At 37.5% G+C, this 17396-nt stretch overlaps 1 protein-coding gene across 4 annotated transcripts in view; it reads right to left on the reverse strand.

The window, feature by feature from the left end:
• The window catches only part of BICC1 (BicC family RNA binding protein 1), a 240234-nt gene that overhangs the window by 104905 nt on the left and 117933 nt on the right, over positions 1-17396 (reverse strand). For all 4 annotated transcript variants that reach the window (XM_025049392.1, XM_015592218.1, XM_015592220.2 and 1 more), the window contains exon 3: positions 1288-1357. In XM_025049392.1, coding sequence (XP_024905160.1) covers positions 1288-1357 — 70 coding nt within the window. The remainder of the gene's footprint in view (positions 1-1287; positions 1358-17396) is intronic.

Below are 17396 nucleotides of genomic sequence, written 5' to 3' on the forward strand. Positions count from 1 at the left end.
ATGTTCAAGTTAATTTATTCAAGTATTGTAGCAGGCCAGGGATTTTTAAATGGCTGCAAAAAAAATCAAATAAGTAGATAATCCACTAAAGAGTTTCTTTTTCTGCACAATAAGTAAAAAACATATCAACACATTGAAGATTAATTGAAAATATATCCTATAGCACTTGGCAAATGCAAAGTTTATACAAAGTTATGGAATTACACTTGGAAATTCACCATGTCTTGTGAATGTTTAGCACATCAGCTTCTCATTTCTTGCCATCATGATCACAAACAAGAAAATAACAAGATTAGGGTTTCTGCAGGAATTCCAGTCCACTGAGATGTAGCTAACAACACTCATAAAATAATGTAAAATAATTTACATTCCATGTGATGAGGAACTAATGAAATCAGATTAAAAGAGGGCAATCTGATTTAAAATAAGAAAGGAAATTGACAAACCTTGCAGTGTTTAGCATCAGTTAGCAATAAAAGTGATAGCGAGAATGAGGCAGCAAATAAGAAACTAAACAACAATGAAAAAGCTAGACCACAATGGATAATGCTTTATACAATCACTGCTTTTTGAATTGTTTGATGGTGTTTTCATTACCTCCTAATGACGACATGCCTCCTTTAATGAAGTATGCACAACAAAGTTTATTGAGACTAAGGTTTACTAAAGTGTACTGGCAGATCGTTTGAAAATACTACGTAATCTTGAAAGAAAACTTAGGGTGCCTGGACTTTCATTTCTGACCATGCATGCATCATGTAGTCTCCTCCAGGATGAAGGAAAATAAAGGCCAGACAAGGGAAGTGCTCAGTCTAAAAAAATCTTGTGAGTTTTCCACTGTCTGAGAGAAGAGAAGCAGCAGTCAAGAAAGGAAAGGTTTGTTTCACATTGGAGGGGAAAAGATCAGCTATTAAATCTGTGTAATACATAAACAAGAAGACTAAGGCGTAAACATTGAGAGTTCATAAGTCAAAAATACATTATTACATGTGGAGAATTACCATGACTCGTGGACATTGAATCAATGGGCACCCTTGAAATCATAAGTTACTATGGTATCTTATTTAATAACATTTCCATTATAAGAAAATACTTTAAAATATTTTCCTGTTCTTGGATAAGAGGCATTATTTTTGATAATGATAAACCTCCAAAAATATTGTTACTTGACAAATATTTAGGGATAAACATGATAAAATGAAGGTTGATATTTTCCCTGGCAAACTTGTAACAATCCCACAGTCTCCATTATCAAAATCACCAATTTCTCCATCTCTTACAATTTACCTTTCTTGGATTTGGCTCCGATCTTCAGCTTTGATGGCCAAGCAATCTGTGTATTTGTTTCCTCCATGATCTATAACAAAAATTGAGAGAAATATTGATTCAATTAAGAACTTATATTTACAGATAAGATTTTCTCAAAAAAATTATTTTCAAGCCCTATGTTGTTAAAACAAAACGTCTCATTTTAAAACAATGCAAAAAAAAAAAAGGGAAAAAAGAGATGCATTTTTACAAGCCTTTTTTCTATAAGAAATATTCAAGTATATTTTGTTACTCCCAGTGTTCCTCTCCATGATGCACCAGAATTTTAACTTAGAGACAAGACCAAAAAGTACATGAACAAGTAATTAACCCAAGTCAATGCCAGAACTGTCAGAGATGCCTGTGCTGAATAAAATTCCCCAAGACAATCGCCAGCGATTGCAACATACCAAACATAATCCTTGTAATACAAAACTACATGGGTTAGGCCATACTAAATGAAGATATTTGTTTTTGGGGAAAAAAATAATAAATTGCTTTGAGCACATTTGTATTTCATTAAAACTGATGAAAAGCCTCTAAACATGACATCATAGCATAAGGCTGCATTCCCATTATCCTTTGCCTGGTCCAAAATGGCATTTTTGCCACAGTTCTTTCCCATTTACAGGCAGCCAACACTGGCCAGAAGGACTGGGGACCCAAGTGTGCTGAAGCACAAACACAAGCGAGGGAAGCGAGACTGCAGCACAAAGGAAGCAGACGGTAAATAAGAAAAGAATGAGTCACCAAAATGTTCACTCTTTGTTCTTCTCCACTTTCATCCTGTGAATTAGACTGTTTGCTTTTGTTCCGCGAATACAGAATTCACCAAACTGATAGAGCAGATAACTAAAATTAAACAGGCAAAACCAGCAACTACTATATATTAACCACTTAAATTAGAGTAGGATAATATTTACTTTTTAATATGGATTTAGAGTTAAACTAATGGTGAAGACAAACACATTAACAGTGCGATTAATGAAAATTACCTTTCCTCAGTATGTTCTGGGCATAAGGCAAAATGGTTAACATGTTAACATGTACCATACTTCATTTAATCCTCTTTATCACACCATAAAAGGGCTTTCAGCAGCTGTTTCAGACTGGCAGCCCACAGATGCACTTTGTCTATCCATCACAAGGTTTTTTTCAGAAAAACACGAGCCAACATTATTAAATCTGGGAATTTCCCACAGAAATTCAGATTTCTGGTTCTCTGTAAAACTTGGCAGATTTAGCACTTGGAGCCCGCGTTCCTACATGGCCACATTTGGTTCGCACTGAGGAACAGATGCCTTCTCTAGTCAGGCCCAGAAGGCTCTGAGCTGCCCTCATCCCCCGCCCCGGCCCCACTGGGTCTCTGACACTGAGGTCGAGAACCACTTGCCATTATCACCATCATGTTTGTATGACTTCACTCGCCATTTATCATGGTGTTTGTACTACTGTAGAGAAATATTTCTCTATATCCATATACCAATAAAAAATAAAAAACAAAGGGAGGTCACATCATCTTTACTAATTCAAGGTTCTGGCCTGGCTCTAACAGCAGGTGAGTTTATTACCCCAAGCCTGTAAGACCTGGCCGTGCCTCTTCTCCTCCTATCTTATGCTGTCCTTGTTAATGTGTTTTGTTGTCTACACCATTAAACTGTTAACTCTAAACTATATTTTAAAATACAATAAATATTATCCTCCTCAACTTCCTCTGCTCCAGACTTGCTGGCCTCCCCAGAAACATGCCTGGCAAGCTCCCCATTCGGGGACTTTGCATTCACTCTCACTTCCTCAGCTGCCACCTTCCCCCAGTCACCCTCCCTCGCCCACTCTCACACCACCCCAAGATGGAAATTATTCTTCTCATCTTCTGCATTTCCTTTCTAAGCCTTATCACAATCTGAAATTCTCCTGTTTTCTGGTTTTACTTGTTTATAGTCTGTCTCTGAAAAATAAAATCCCTCTACCCTGCACACAGCAAGCAGAGGATATATATGGGTAAATGAATCTTCATAATCCTTATGAAGTAGATTTCTTTATTCATCACATGGCAGGAAGCAGCAGAATGGAATAAAAATCCCAGACTGCTTGGAACACCATACTTTTAACCACCACACGACATTGAACATAGGGCCTCAATCTTTTTAAAACATGTATATACCAATTTGGAATTTGCTTTAGGACTGATGCTACATCTTACAAATATTCATCAAAAGCCTACTTAAGTGCCACATATACCAGGATCCACAGCTATGAATAAGACAAAATTCCTGGTGTCCACAAGCTTACAGTCAAGTCAGGGACACAGACAAAACAAAAAATGCAACTGCCTGACAATGTGCTGGGAGCTGGCACAGGATCAGCTCACTAGAGCAGCTCGCAGGTCCTATCTTAAAAGGTCGGGGTGGGGGGTGGGTAGTTAGTAAAGGCTTCTCCAAAATATTATCTGCAGAATCACTCAAGTCCTGAAAGTCAAGTAAAAGTAAATTTATGAATGAGTTCATCAGTCCCCAAAGGAAGGCAGGAAGTCCCAATTAGGAGGGACTTTTCATTGGTCACCTTTAATCACCTATTAGTTCCAGCTACTATTCATACATATATCTTTGAAATGACTAAAATTAGATTTAGAATTTTCCTCTAAGTTAGCTAAGACAGCTAAAGAGATAAAAAGAAAAAATAAGATCTTACTATAATACTATTGGTGGGGAAGCAGTAAGAAAATTATATACTTTTCATTTTCTGAATTAAATAATTTGACCATTTAACCCAATAATTTATGTCAGGTGCTATAATTATTATGCTATAATAGAGAAGCTTCCCTATCAACATATGGTTGGAAGATATAACTTTCTGAAATCTTAATCATTTACAGAACTTCCCAGAAATCGTCCTGCATATTATCTTTTTATTAAACACCATTAGATGCTCTACAACATAAAATAATATGCCAGAGAAAATATCCTAATAGTAGGTAATAGCTATCAAGTCAAAATGCCTACTTCACAACTACACACACACTCCCCGAAAGCCTCACACCAGTCCAATGTCTCTACGGTGCAGTGAAGTAGTGGGGCTCGGAAATACTTTTAACCTACCCACATCAACACTGTCTGTGAGGGGAAGACAGGCTGTACCAAGCTTAGGATCCCTAATTTTAAGACCAGAGCTCGATCTTCTAAACCACATGATCTCCAAAGTTCTATGAGCCACAGTGAATGTCAGACCTTAAAGAACACAAATTACTAGTTATTGGAATTTGGCACCTGTAGCAGACCTGTCCTATGACTAGGAAAAAAAAAAAAGCTCCATTGAACATCATTTGTGGCCAGCCAACACTAACCACATAGGTCATTCACGAGGCTGCAGTCCCTATAAGCAAAATGGAGCTCCGATTGGATGCCTTCTCAGACATCCCTTTGTTCATCATTGTGTGTAATCTAGTCACTAAGGGCAGGTGGCTCTAGAGTCAAGTACCAGCTCTGCTGCTTCCTAGCTATCATTTTGAGGAAATAATTTTGATCGGCCTCATTTTTCCCCTCTGCACAATTAATTATAGTACCTACTCATAGAATTGTTGTGAGGTTTTGATAAGAAAACATGTGGGAAACCCCAAGCACAGAGTGTGGCACATAGTGAGGGCTCAGTAATATTAGCCTTTGTTGTGTTAATTACATATCGATTACTTTGAGTCAGGCATGGTTCCAGATATTAGGAATACCAACAGCAAACCAGGCAGTGCTTCTCTCCAGGAGCTCATGATCTAACAAGGGGGAAGACAATTTAACACACCATTATGTGCTATGTGCCAGGTATAGGAGAGTGTGTAGAGGGGATCCTAACCCAGTTGTGGGTAGTCAAGGAAGGTTAGCTCGAGGAAACGCCTATTGATGCTAAAGGAAGAGAAAACACTGGCCAGCTGAGGAAAAGATAGAGAAAGTGTCCCAGACAGGAGTTCATGCAGAAAGGTCTATAAGGAGGTGGGCAGGAGTCCGACAGGGCCTGAGGGTGATACAGCGCAGCTGAGGTGCTTCAAAGCTAACCTCGTCTATCCAGGACAGAGACTATGTCCTCCACCCTCCTATGGCTCTGCACATGAACATGCTCAATACAGAATTGAAGACATGACACAAACCAAAGCCATCCAGTACCTACACTTGGCTGTCGCTTGCTACAAATAAGCCCTGAGAACCAGTGGAGTAACTACAAACAAGAAGGAGCCATACTTACTTTGCCTTCGGGAAGTCAAAATTCCCCCTATGAAGTTATCACTGAAGCTTTACAAATCATCATCTACAGTGACTCCAAGTCAGTTCCTACAGTGAAGACACTATACACTATTAGCTGCTCTTCGCCTCAGCCAGTTACGGGAGTGGTAGAGTGTGAAGCAATCCCATGAGCAGGAGGAGGAGGAAGCACGGTTCACTGGGAGGGGAGGAGGGGAGCTGGCCCAGGAACTCCAGAACCGAAGCTGGACTGCTGGAGCAGGGGGCTGAAATGAAGCGTGACTCCTGGTAGAACTGGAATAAAGGTGAGGGTCGGGGGTGCAGAGGCAGAAAACCAGGACACTAAGCAAGTTAGAGGTTCTGTATCCAGAAAGCCATGCTTAAAAAGATGTCCTGAATGGTCATCAAGACAAACAGGGAGGTAAATCAAAGTAGACAGAGGAACCGAAAAAGAAGAGGTCAGGAAGCTATGGCTGAAATCAAAGAAGCCACAAAACCTGAGAAGAAAATGCATCTTATGACTCCACCCCCCAAAAAAATACTAAAGTGAGTTTTAGCTAGGTTTTTTTATTTTTTAATCTTATTATGGCCTCCATTTCCAAAAACCTTAACAAAACCTGTTAAAAGAACTACTAAATTTGAATCGTTTTCTATAAACATTAAATCACACCTTAAATATTTTAAAGGCTTGTTCTAATGTTTTTAAATTTTTTTTTCAATTATAGTTGACATTCAATATTGTATTAGTTTCAAGTGTATAGTATAGTGATTAGACACTCATATAACTTATGAAATAATCCCCCTGATTACTCTAGTACCCACCTGGCACCATATATAGTTATTACAATATTATTGACTATATTCCCTGTGCTGTACTTTACATCCCTGTGACTGAAGATGGACCATCAATTTGTATTTCTTAATCCCTTCACCTTTTTCACCCAGCCCCATGACCCCACTCCCATCTGGCAACCATCAGTCTGTTCTCTGTATCTATGAGTAAAGACTTGTTTAAACTCATAATGGATGCTGTATATTAATAAAGCAGCTAATGAATGAATGTCAGAGATGAAGGTGTGATTTCTCCAAGAGGCAAGAAAGAGCTAGAAAGCTTACAGGTGAGTTCCACATATTTTTTAAAAGATACACAGATAACTCCTTCCCTCCATACACAAGTGCTTACTTTCTTTTTCAAAGAGGCAATGTATCTGAGTTAAACAAGAGCTTGGGTATGGACACGTGACAAAAAAGTCACTGAGCAGACAGGGTTGTGCAACGAGTTCCTAGTGCATCTAAAGACTCCACACATTGAAAAAGAGACAAATAGCAAACTGTAACAGTCTTTTACCACCTTCACAAACTAGGTTTACTAGAAAATCCTGAAAATTAAAGTGACTTATTTGGGGACACTGAAGCAAGTTAATTTCATGGATCCTATAATGGATGAAAACACTTGACACCTTTTCAAGAAAATATCATACATTTTCTACAATCCAAATAACTCCTGAAAAAACTCACAAAGAGTCACTTCCCAGAAATCCATGATATGCCTTAATCCTTAAGCAAGTCAGGATGTCTTCCAAAATGCTCAGATTTCAATAAAGGAATAATTGGATTAAGTGGCTAACTCTGACCAACGCCTTTCAAAAAATAAGATTCTAATGAACCTCAGTTGTATGAAATATGAACTGAAAATTGGGAAACAGGCCTAAAATGACTAGTACTTCCTTGTGGCACTAAAACTATAAATACCATGTTGTCAGTTAAGCTAAGGAATGCCTAGGTATGCAAAGCCACAAAACCTCTGAGAAGAAAATGACTAGCTTCTGTCTCGGAGGAAAAAAAAATGCTATACTGAATTTCAGCTAGCTTTTGTTTTTAAATTTAACTGTTGTCCTGGTTTCCACTTTCACAAAATCAAAGCTCAAAGAACAAATGTCTGATTTTGAATCATTTTCAAAAAACACTCAAAGGTACCTTAAACATTTTAAAGATTTGCTCTAACTCCTGATTCTGGGTGCTGTATGTTAATGTCATTTCAAATAGGTCAGTTTCAACTTCTGGACATTTTTGTTGTTAAAAGAATCTCTTAGGATTTTAAGAATTTGACCTCAAAAGCAAGAGAAGTTAAAGCTAAAATAAATGAATGGACTACATCAAACTAAAAAGCTGCTGCTCAGCAAAAGATATTGTCAACAAGGTAAAGAGACAAACATCCGAATAGGAAAATATATTTGCAAGGAACACCACTGATAAGGGCCTAATATCCAAAATAAACAAAGAATTCATACAACTCAATAACAACAACAAAAAAACAATGATCCAATCAAAAATTGGGCAGAGGACCTGAACAGACACTTCTCCCTAGAGGACATACGAATGGCCAACAAATATATGAAAAGATGCTCAACATTGCTAGCTATCAGGGAAATACAAATCAAAACCACAATGAGATACTATCTCAGAAGAGCTATGATCAACAGGACAAGTAATAACAAATGTGGGAGAGGATGTGGAGAAAAAGGAACCCTCACACACTGCTGGTGGGACTGTAAATTGCCACAGCCACTATGGAAAACAGTATGGAGGTTCCTCAAAAAACTGAGAATTGACCTACCATATGATCCAGCAATCCCTCTACTGGGTATTTACCCCAAAGACTTGAAAACTCATATCCAAAAAGATATTTAAATACTGATGTTCATAGCAGCATTATTCACAGTGGCCAAGATATGGAAGCAACTGAAGTGTCCTATGATAGATGATTGGCTAAAGAAGCTATGGTACATATATACAATGGAATGTTACTCAGCCATAAGAACAGATTAAATGCTGCCATTTGCTACAACATGGATGGACCTTGAGAAAATCATGCTAAGCGAAATAAGCCAGACAGAAAAAGTTGAAAATCACATGATATCACTTATATGTGGGATATAAACCTAAAAACAACAAATGAACAGGGCAAACAAACAGAGACTCATAGACATGGACTATAGACTAGCGGTTACCAGTGGGGTGGGGGAGGAGGGCAGAGGGAGATGGGGTAAAGGGGGTTAAATATAGGGGGTAGGGGGAGGGTGAAGTGGGTTAAAAGGGATCAAATATATAGTAGCTAAAGGAAAATGAACTTTGAGTGGTAAACACACAATAGAATATACAAATGTCAAATGATAATGTACACCTGAAAATTATATAATTGTATTAACCAATGTTACCCCAATAAACTTAATTTTTAAAAAAAATCTCTTCTTGATTCTACCAATTTCTGCTAGGTTTCTTTAGATGCTCTCTTATAATAGGCAAGAATCTTATATGTCATGAGGAAAGAGGAAACTTTAGAGGAGCCCATCTAAAAATATAACTATTTGAAAAATAACCATTTTAACTTTCTGTTGTAAAGACCTACTGTACTCACTACTTACAGGGGATTAATAATTGAAATGTAACTTAATTCTTATGCTAATCTCAGATCTGACGAATAGCAAATATTTATAGTAACAAAAGTATTTGGCCTAAAAATATTTTTAAATATATAAAGCAATTAAAATTAAGATTGTTGATATTAGAAAGAATATATATTTTTATAGTTCATTTTTAAAGGTTACTTTTTCATCATGAAAAATCTGATGAAGATAACATGCTACAGATATTTAACAGCTTTGGAATGTAAACGGTCATCCTAACTTTCTAATTCATATTTGCATTTCATAAACAGAGTAATGTGCCCAGATCAAAGAGTAATAATATTTTTTTTCATATTAAAAAGGTACCTAATAAACATGAAATCCTATGTCCTTGTTTTGGTTTTAGTTTTTGTGAGAAGTAACAGAGGGAAAGGTGGGAAGGGTGGGCAATGTTTACATAAGCTTGAATTGGAATTTTTTTAAATTGGAGGACAGTTCTATCAGCTATTAAAAAAAATCATCACAGATTTACATAAAATTATTTAAATAATTTTGCTTTCTTAAAATAACTTGACAAAATTAGAAAAATAAATAAAATCTAATTAAATTCTATATGTAGTTCCATAATAAAAAATAATTTTCATTTATATTCTTTAATACTCAAGTCATAATAGATGTTTTCTACCTCCAACAAATTCCAGATTAGCATGCCATGTGGAAAGAGAACATATCTACTAATAATATTCACTATCCTACACATTTTGCAAGGTTGCACCAATTATGGATAATATCTTACAGATCAAGGAAACCTTTGCCAAGCCAATAATATTCTACTAACATGCTTATTTCGCCAAATTCTTCAATCCAGATGTAAACTTAAAAATCCACAGGTAAGCAATTGGCATCTCAGATCAACCCAAGACATGTCTATTTATGCTGACTTTACTTGAAATATTTATTTGTGAACCAGGAAAAGAACATTGAACACTTTAACTTGACATTTATACTCTAGTCTAAACTATTGAAAATTCATTTAAAATGGCTACCAGCTGGGAGCCATCTGCAGTCTGTTTCTCCAAAAGACCAACTCATTTGTGCTCTGTTTTCCTTGTATCAATAGAGAAATAGGGTCTATCCTCACGCAAGAGGCTGTTTAAAGTCACTTCATGTACTAATGGATTTGAGTCAATATCCTGCATTTCACCATAAAGGGAGCTAAGTGAGAAAAGGGCCAATTGAAAAACACGGGAAAGTAGAGATGGGGAAGTAGCAAACTCTTCACATAAGAGGGTGTCTAAAAGCTAAGGATGTTTATGTTGCTGAGACATTAGAGGACTGTTATATTTCAAGTCCAAGAAACGCACTTCAATGATTCAGTTATTCATCATCTCCAAAATGATTCCTCACATTTGCTTAATATACTTTTCATGCACATTCCCCATGAGCTCTTCATAATAATTTTGTAACTCAGATATGTGAAACCTGTTTTACAGATGAGGAAATCAGGACTCAAAAAGGTTAGCAGCAGGTAGGTATGTGGTAAAGTCCCCCTAAGTCATATAAGTCCCTGGGGAGGGCAATTTCTGCCTCACTTGGCTTGGAAGGCACCACAAACTTATGGGGAGGTCACTGTGGAAGCTCAACTGCCCAGAACTCTGCCATGAACACTAAGGTACGTAAGCAGCAGAGTGCCTGCTCCTCAGCACCCTACTAGTAATTAATGACGATGTGACCCAGAGACAGCCCCAGAACATTTCAAGCCATCCCCATCCCCACGCACATATGGAGAATGTAGGAAGCATTTTGATGGTCACAAGGAGCTACACTGGCACTCAGCGCCCAGGGCTACAGACGCCGAACTTCCAACAAAGGGCAAGGCAAACCATTCGAGATGTCCACACAGACAGTCCTGGCTCTGCAGTCCCGATAAGCACAAGTTTTGATTGCCACAGCTTAGTTACCACCACCAACAACACAAGTTTATATGCCGGTTACCAAAGTACATTAATTGTAAGTACCTGCATCTAATACAAATTCTGCTGCCAGCTCTTCAGTACACAAATCACTCCATGTATTACAGATGCTCGTCTCGAGCTATGACCAATCGCATTGCTTCTGTCAAAGCCTGTCTATGATAACTCATTGTACATCTATAATCAGCTCACACAGACGGCAAAGCAAGAAGTTGTGCTCAGCTTCCTGTCTCCCAGGAAAAAAAACAAGTGACATTGTACAAAAATGGATAATTGAAAGTGGAAACCAGCCAACAGAGATAAAAATCCAATAAAGGAACAAAAAAAAATGATACTGTTGGATGTGAAATTTGAAACAAATGTCAATGGGTATAGAGTTAATAGCTGACCGTGGGAATGCTGACACTACCACTGTTTGAGAGACTCTGGCTATGCAGTCAGAGGAAACTTAGTGAAGACAAACTTATTGATATAAATACAGCGGTTGAGACCAAAAGGATTAAGACGTCCCCAGAGGAATTGATACCGACAAAAAAACTTCACATTAAAGAAACTCTCAGAGGTATTTCACAACTTTGAAAGTACAAAGGATGAACTGTGGAATGTGATCCAGACTTATGATTACGACAATTCACTGATGCACAGAAAAGATGTTCCCTCCGTATTGTAAGTTACACAACCCAAAAAGTCAGTACTGTTCCAACTATTCTTGACAAGTTTTTAACAAAGAAATAAAATATGTTAATTCTCAGGACTTCTAACATTTAAATGCAGTGCACTAAATATTAGTTTTACTATTTTTTCATCTCCCTATATATTTATGATTGATAATGAGAAACTTTCAATGTTTTGACAAAAATTTTTAAAGGTTGCAGATCATTCTATTTTCCCTTGATTACTAAAAGCACTTTGCACAGTTTCAGCTTGCACAGTCATTTTTATGTTCCCACATTGCCAAGCAAGGTCAGGACTACCTTTTATGCCCTTTGAGAATCACTGATAAGGGGTTTCAAAATGCTCCACACTATAGGCAGGCTCAGTTAATTTATTTCAAAAAGTTCAGAGAATTGCTATTCATCAATCAAAACCAAGTTCAAATGTGCCCTCCACTGTGAAATCTCCTCCAACTCTCCCAAGGCAGTCACCTTTCTCTCTCCCCTCTCCATTCTCGCTTTGCTGTGGCAAAATTATAGTGCTTATTTCTTTATTTTATCAGTCCCGCCCCGCCTCCCCACCCACCTCCCCCCTCAATGAGCTGGGCTTCTAGTAGCCAACAACTGTATCTTCTTCATTTTTAAACATTAGAATCTAGAACTTGGGATCTCAATAAGCATGGTTAAAGTAACAGGGATGAAGGAGGTGATGTGACGGGAACAAAAGGGGCAACAATCACGTAAGACTTCCCAATTAAACGGCACTCGGTATATCAAAGAGTACAGCCACTCCATCTATAACGTTTCCTTTAACTCATTCAAAAAAATGGTATTTTTGAGGAGTCGCTTATCAGAATAAATGAACTGGGTGAATATTCATTAAATAAGAGTAAATTCTAAACTGACAGTATTAATTCTCCCAGGGTATATGTGCATTATAAAGGACACAGAAACTCTCCAACCAAAATGTCTGAAGTGGCAGGGTAAGAACAGTAAGTGGTTAGCTGGGCCAAGACTAGGCTATGGAAACTGGCAACCCTAAGACCTGACATTTCCGCTCCAGCCTGTCGCTCGCACGGGCTTGCGGGGAGGAACAGCTACCCATTACGAGAGAGGAGCCGGATTCCTGTGTTAAATCTCCTGATTTCTAAATGTTGGCACCTATCTCAATTATGTAAAAAACACTTTGTGTGCCAAAGAAAGCATGGACCACAATTTTTGACCTGTGATTCAAACCAAGGAGAATTTTCACGGGGTAGTGGGTAGGTTATTCAGAATGACCTATAATGTTAGTGAATAACTGTTTCTTGGTTCTCCTGGGACATAAGGATCTACGATTCTTAAAGCTATGGGATTCTTCAAAGTTTCACTCTATTATAATTATTATAATAATCTTCAGAAGGATTAACCAGATCTCTTATCTGATATTAAGGTTAGTTATAAAGAGATTTATTAAACTTGAATTATCAGAGGATAATGAGTATAACTTGAGTGTAATGGTGTAATAGTGTATAACTTGGAAAAAACTGTAATAGTATTGATATCTTTAACAAAATCAAGTTACTAACACTTGATTGCAATTTTCTAGTGTCTGATTTTTCATAAGCCTAGTTATCCTACATGAATTCACATTACATGTTTTTTTCAGGTAAAAATGCATTTACTACCTAGTTCACCTTAATCTTCTTAAAGCAAACAATTCGACTTAGTATGCCCTAGTGGCACTGATGCTGGTGAGTAATGACAGATCAGAACAGCAGCAGATCTATAATAGCATCCCTGAGTAATCGAAAAGAGATAAAAGTCTATGCTGGCCAAATGGGTAAGCAAGCAAGGAGTGATGATTAGGTTCAAGAAAAGTTTGCTCTGAAAAAATAAATAAAAGACGTGTATATTGGTCATGCTACTGCAACAACTCTAAATGTCAGTGGATGAACACAACAAAACTTATTTCTCTCTCATGTTAAACTGCCTGCATGAGTCAGCAAGGGGCTTGGCTCTACACAGTCATTCAGGGCCCCATGCTCATAGAAGCCCTTCCATTTATAGCTGTCCATCTGGAATCCATGGCCTCCTCTGTCAAGAAGAGAAAGATTCCTGCATCGACCTTCTACTGCCTTGGCCTGGAAGAAAAACATCACCTCCCTCACAGCCCATTGGCCAAGGCTACACATATAGCTCGGCCACTTCAAAGGGGGCTGGGACATGCAGGCGGGTAACTCATATATTTGGTGGACATGACTGCCTCTGCCAGATAGTTCGTTAAAAGCTTCAACATGAGTTAGCTGAAGAACTTATTCCAAAGTAAAACTTCCCTTTGCTTCTTTCAGAATCCAGATTCACACATGTCACCTTTTAAACATATCTCCACCTTGATATCCCACCAGCTCATAGACATGTTTAAACTGAACACCATCTTCCCCACACAACTGGACATTATAAGTTGTCTACCTTCCCAGGATCTAGGAATCAACCAAATTATCTAAGAGTGATGCCACTCCAAGGACAGAAAATGGTTTAAAAATAGCCATGTTAAAACTCAACACAAGAAAAATGAACAACTTAATCCAAAAATGGGCAAAAGACTTGAATTGACATTTCTCCAATGAAGATATAAACATGACTAATTAGTACATGAAAGGATGCTCAACATCACTGAGCATTATGAAAATGCAAATCAAAAGTATAATGAGATACCACCTCACACCCTTTAAGTGAGTACTATCAAAAAAAAAATAATAACAAATGTTGGCAAAAGTGTGGATGAACTGAAAGCCTTTGTGCTGTGTTGTAAAATGATACAGTTGCTGTGGAAAACAGTATGGTGGTTCCTCGAAAAATTAAAAATAGAACTACCATATGATCTACCAATTCAATTTCTGGGTATATACCCAAAAGAATGGAAATCGGGGTCTCAAGGAGACATTTGTACACCCATGGTTACAGCAGTACTACTCACAATAGCTAAAACGTGGAAGCAACCCAAGCGTCATTGGTAGATGAATGGATAAGCAAAATGTGGTCTATACCTACAGTGGAATATTATTCAGCCTTACAATGAAGGAAATTCTAACATAACAAGGTTCAACATGGATGAACCTTGAGGACATAATGCTAAGTGAAACATGCCAGTTACAAAGTACGAACACTGTATAATTCCAAAATCATAGGGACAGAAAGGAAAATGGTGGTTTCTAGGGGCTGTGGGAACAGACTCGTAGATACAGGGAACAAACTGGTGATTGCCAGTTGGGAAGGGGGTTGGGAAGCTGAGTGAAAAAAGTAAAGGGATTAAGAAGTACAAATTGGCAGTTACAATTCCCAGTCACAGGGATGTAAAGTACAGCATAAGGAATATTGTTAATAATCTTGTAATAACTATGTGTAGTGCCAGGTGGGTACTAGAGTAATCAAGGGAATCACTTCGTAAGTTATATGTCTAATCACTATGCTGTACTACTGAAATTAATATAAAATAACAGTGAATGTCAACTCTAATTGAAAAATAAAAGAAATAAATGGGCACATTACCTGCTTTTAATACAAATACACATTCCACAAAAGAAAAAAATAGACACAGAAAAATTATTCGTTTCAAAGAAACACACCTTCTCTCATTTTCTTAGAATTCACTGTCCCCTTCACTCATATTTCCTCTTGATCTATAGATGTGGGTACAAAAATTATTTTACTCCACCATTAGAAAACCAACAGTAAAACAACAAGGATGAATGGTAACTGAAGCTTGATCTCAGTGTCAAGAAAATAACGGCGAGTGGTAGAGGATGCAGCCAAAGGGAAGACACCTGTTCTGCCCAAGGCTGCTATCACTAGCTTCAACTAGCATGTACAGAAGGTGACCTAAAGGAGCCAGGCCTTTCAAATTTTTTCAAGAAAAGCTACTAAACCAAATTGGTATGTAAAATCTCCTTAATGTTAAAACATTGGCAGTGAAATAAACTTCAAAATCACTATCCAGATGACTACAGTATGGCCTAAACAAAACATGCTTGCATGCCAAATACAGCCAACGACAATTTGTTTATTTTCTGTTTACTTGAGATTGATTAAAAGAAAAATAATAGGAATGTGGCAATACTCGAAAGAGTACAGGTGCTTCTACCAGAATCAGAAAATCCTATTCCCCAGACATTTTAGAACTAGCTGAGCTTTGATCTTAGGAAGCGCTAGATAGCCCAGCACCTGACTTTGGGTCTAGGTTATTTGGTGGGGAGCCTCAGACTAAAGGCTACTGGGAAACTGAGGCCAATTAAGCCTAACATAAGGTTATATGTGAATCCTCTTGTGCATGGTAGGAGTTTAAAAGCCACTAAACTTTTCTGAATTTATGTTGGAAATTATTCTTTCCAAGAGGATGCCAGAAAAAGTATTACCCCACTGAATTTGGAATAGCGTGATAGAAAATATCTACTGTACCCTAACTGTACTTTTCTGCAAAAGTAATTTTAAATCTCTCTGATATAGGAAAAAAGTGTGGAGTCCATAAAAAGCTATGAGTAATATTCAAAGAATTTATACATTTCAAAAATGAATTTGATTATGAAAATTTTCAAAGAAATTACTCTGGAGGCTTAAGTGCACTACTGATGTCACAAAGAAGAGTTGAAAAGACAAACATGCAGATGTACTAAGATCTCGTTAATCCGCGACAGTGCAGAATTAGATTTGGTAGTATTTCAGAATGTCTTCATGTGATTCTTAGAGTAAAAGTTTCAAAACAGTTTTTCCCTTGTGTATTTTTAGGTTATTAACATCTAAAAGAGAATCCAATTTAAAACCACTAAAGTTTCCAAACCCTGGTTTCAAAGAATTAAGATTTCTCAATACATCCTCAATTCTTAACACCTATTCACATCTGATATAAGGATATATAACTATCTTGTATTATGAAATGTGAAACAGTCAATAAAGTTTACTTCTACCATATGGATTCATTTACAAAAGAAGAGTGGGAGATACTATGCTCAACCAGTGGGAAACAATGATAGACAAAAACAGCTCTGGCCACCGTTCTCATGAGGCTGACAGTATAGTCAGGAAAGCAATCAACTGAAGAACTCTTACTCACATAATTACAAAGCATAAGAAGTTTTATGAAAGAAACTTACAAGTTCTAATGATATCATCTAACTGAGAGATGTCACATAGTCTATTAATCAAGAAAGGCTACCTTGAAAAGGTGAGCTGCATTATGAATCAGGTTACATCAAAGGGGGTAACATGAATCATGCCAGGGAGAGGAATCAGCATTCATTCACTTACAAATATTTACTGTACGCCAAATATGTGCCAGTCATTGAGTTAAACGTTAGGTATGTAAAATGGTCCCTGATCACATCTATAATATACCTGGGAAAAATAAACAAACAAAAATTAAATCTACTGGGGGAAATGAAGAAAGGATGGTAGAGAAGAAATAATATTTTTAAAGTGGGAAAAGGATTTAAAAAGAATAGGATGCTGAGTCAGAACAATAATATACAGGGGCTGTTCTGTGTATTAGGTGAAATGATCTCTCTGAGGAAGGGTCATTTAAGTCAAGATCTGAAGGATACCAAGAACAGTATGAAGAACACTGCAGGCAGAGAGTACAACACAGCACAAAGGCCTGAAATGAGGGAGCTCAGTGTTAAGGAAACTGAAATGCCAGAATGGCAGGAGAAAGTAAAAACAGGTGAGGTGGAGAGGGAAGTAAGGACCAAGTTGAAGAAAGCCTGGAGAGCCATGGCAAGGACTTTGGATCTTACTCTAAGAGAGCCAGGAAGGCAATGATGGGTTTTAAGCATTAGAGAAACATGACCTTATTTG

This window comes from Pteropus alecto, unplaced genomic scaffold, assembly GCF_000325575.1.
Source record: "Pteropus alecto unplaced genomic scaffold, ASM32557v1 scaffold155, whole genome shotgun sequence".
NCBI classification, from domain to species: Eukaryota; Metazoa; Chordata; class Mammalia; order Chiroptera; family Pteropodidae; genus Pteropus; species Pteropus alecto.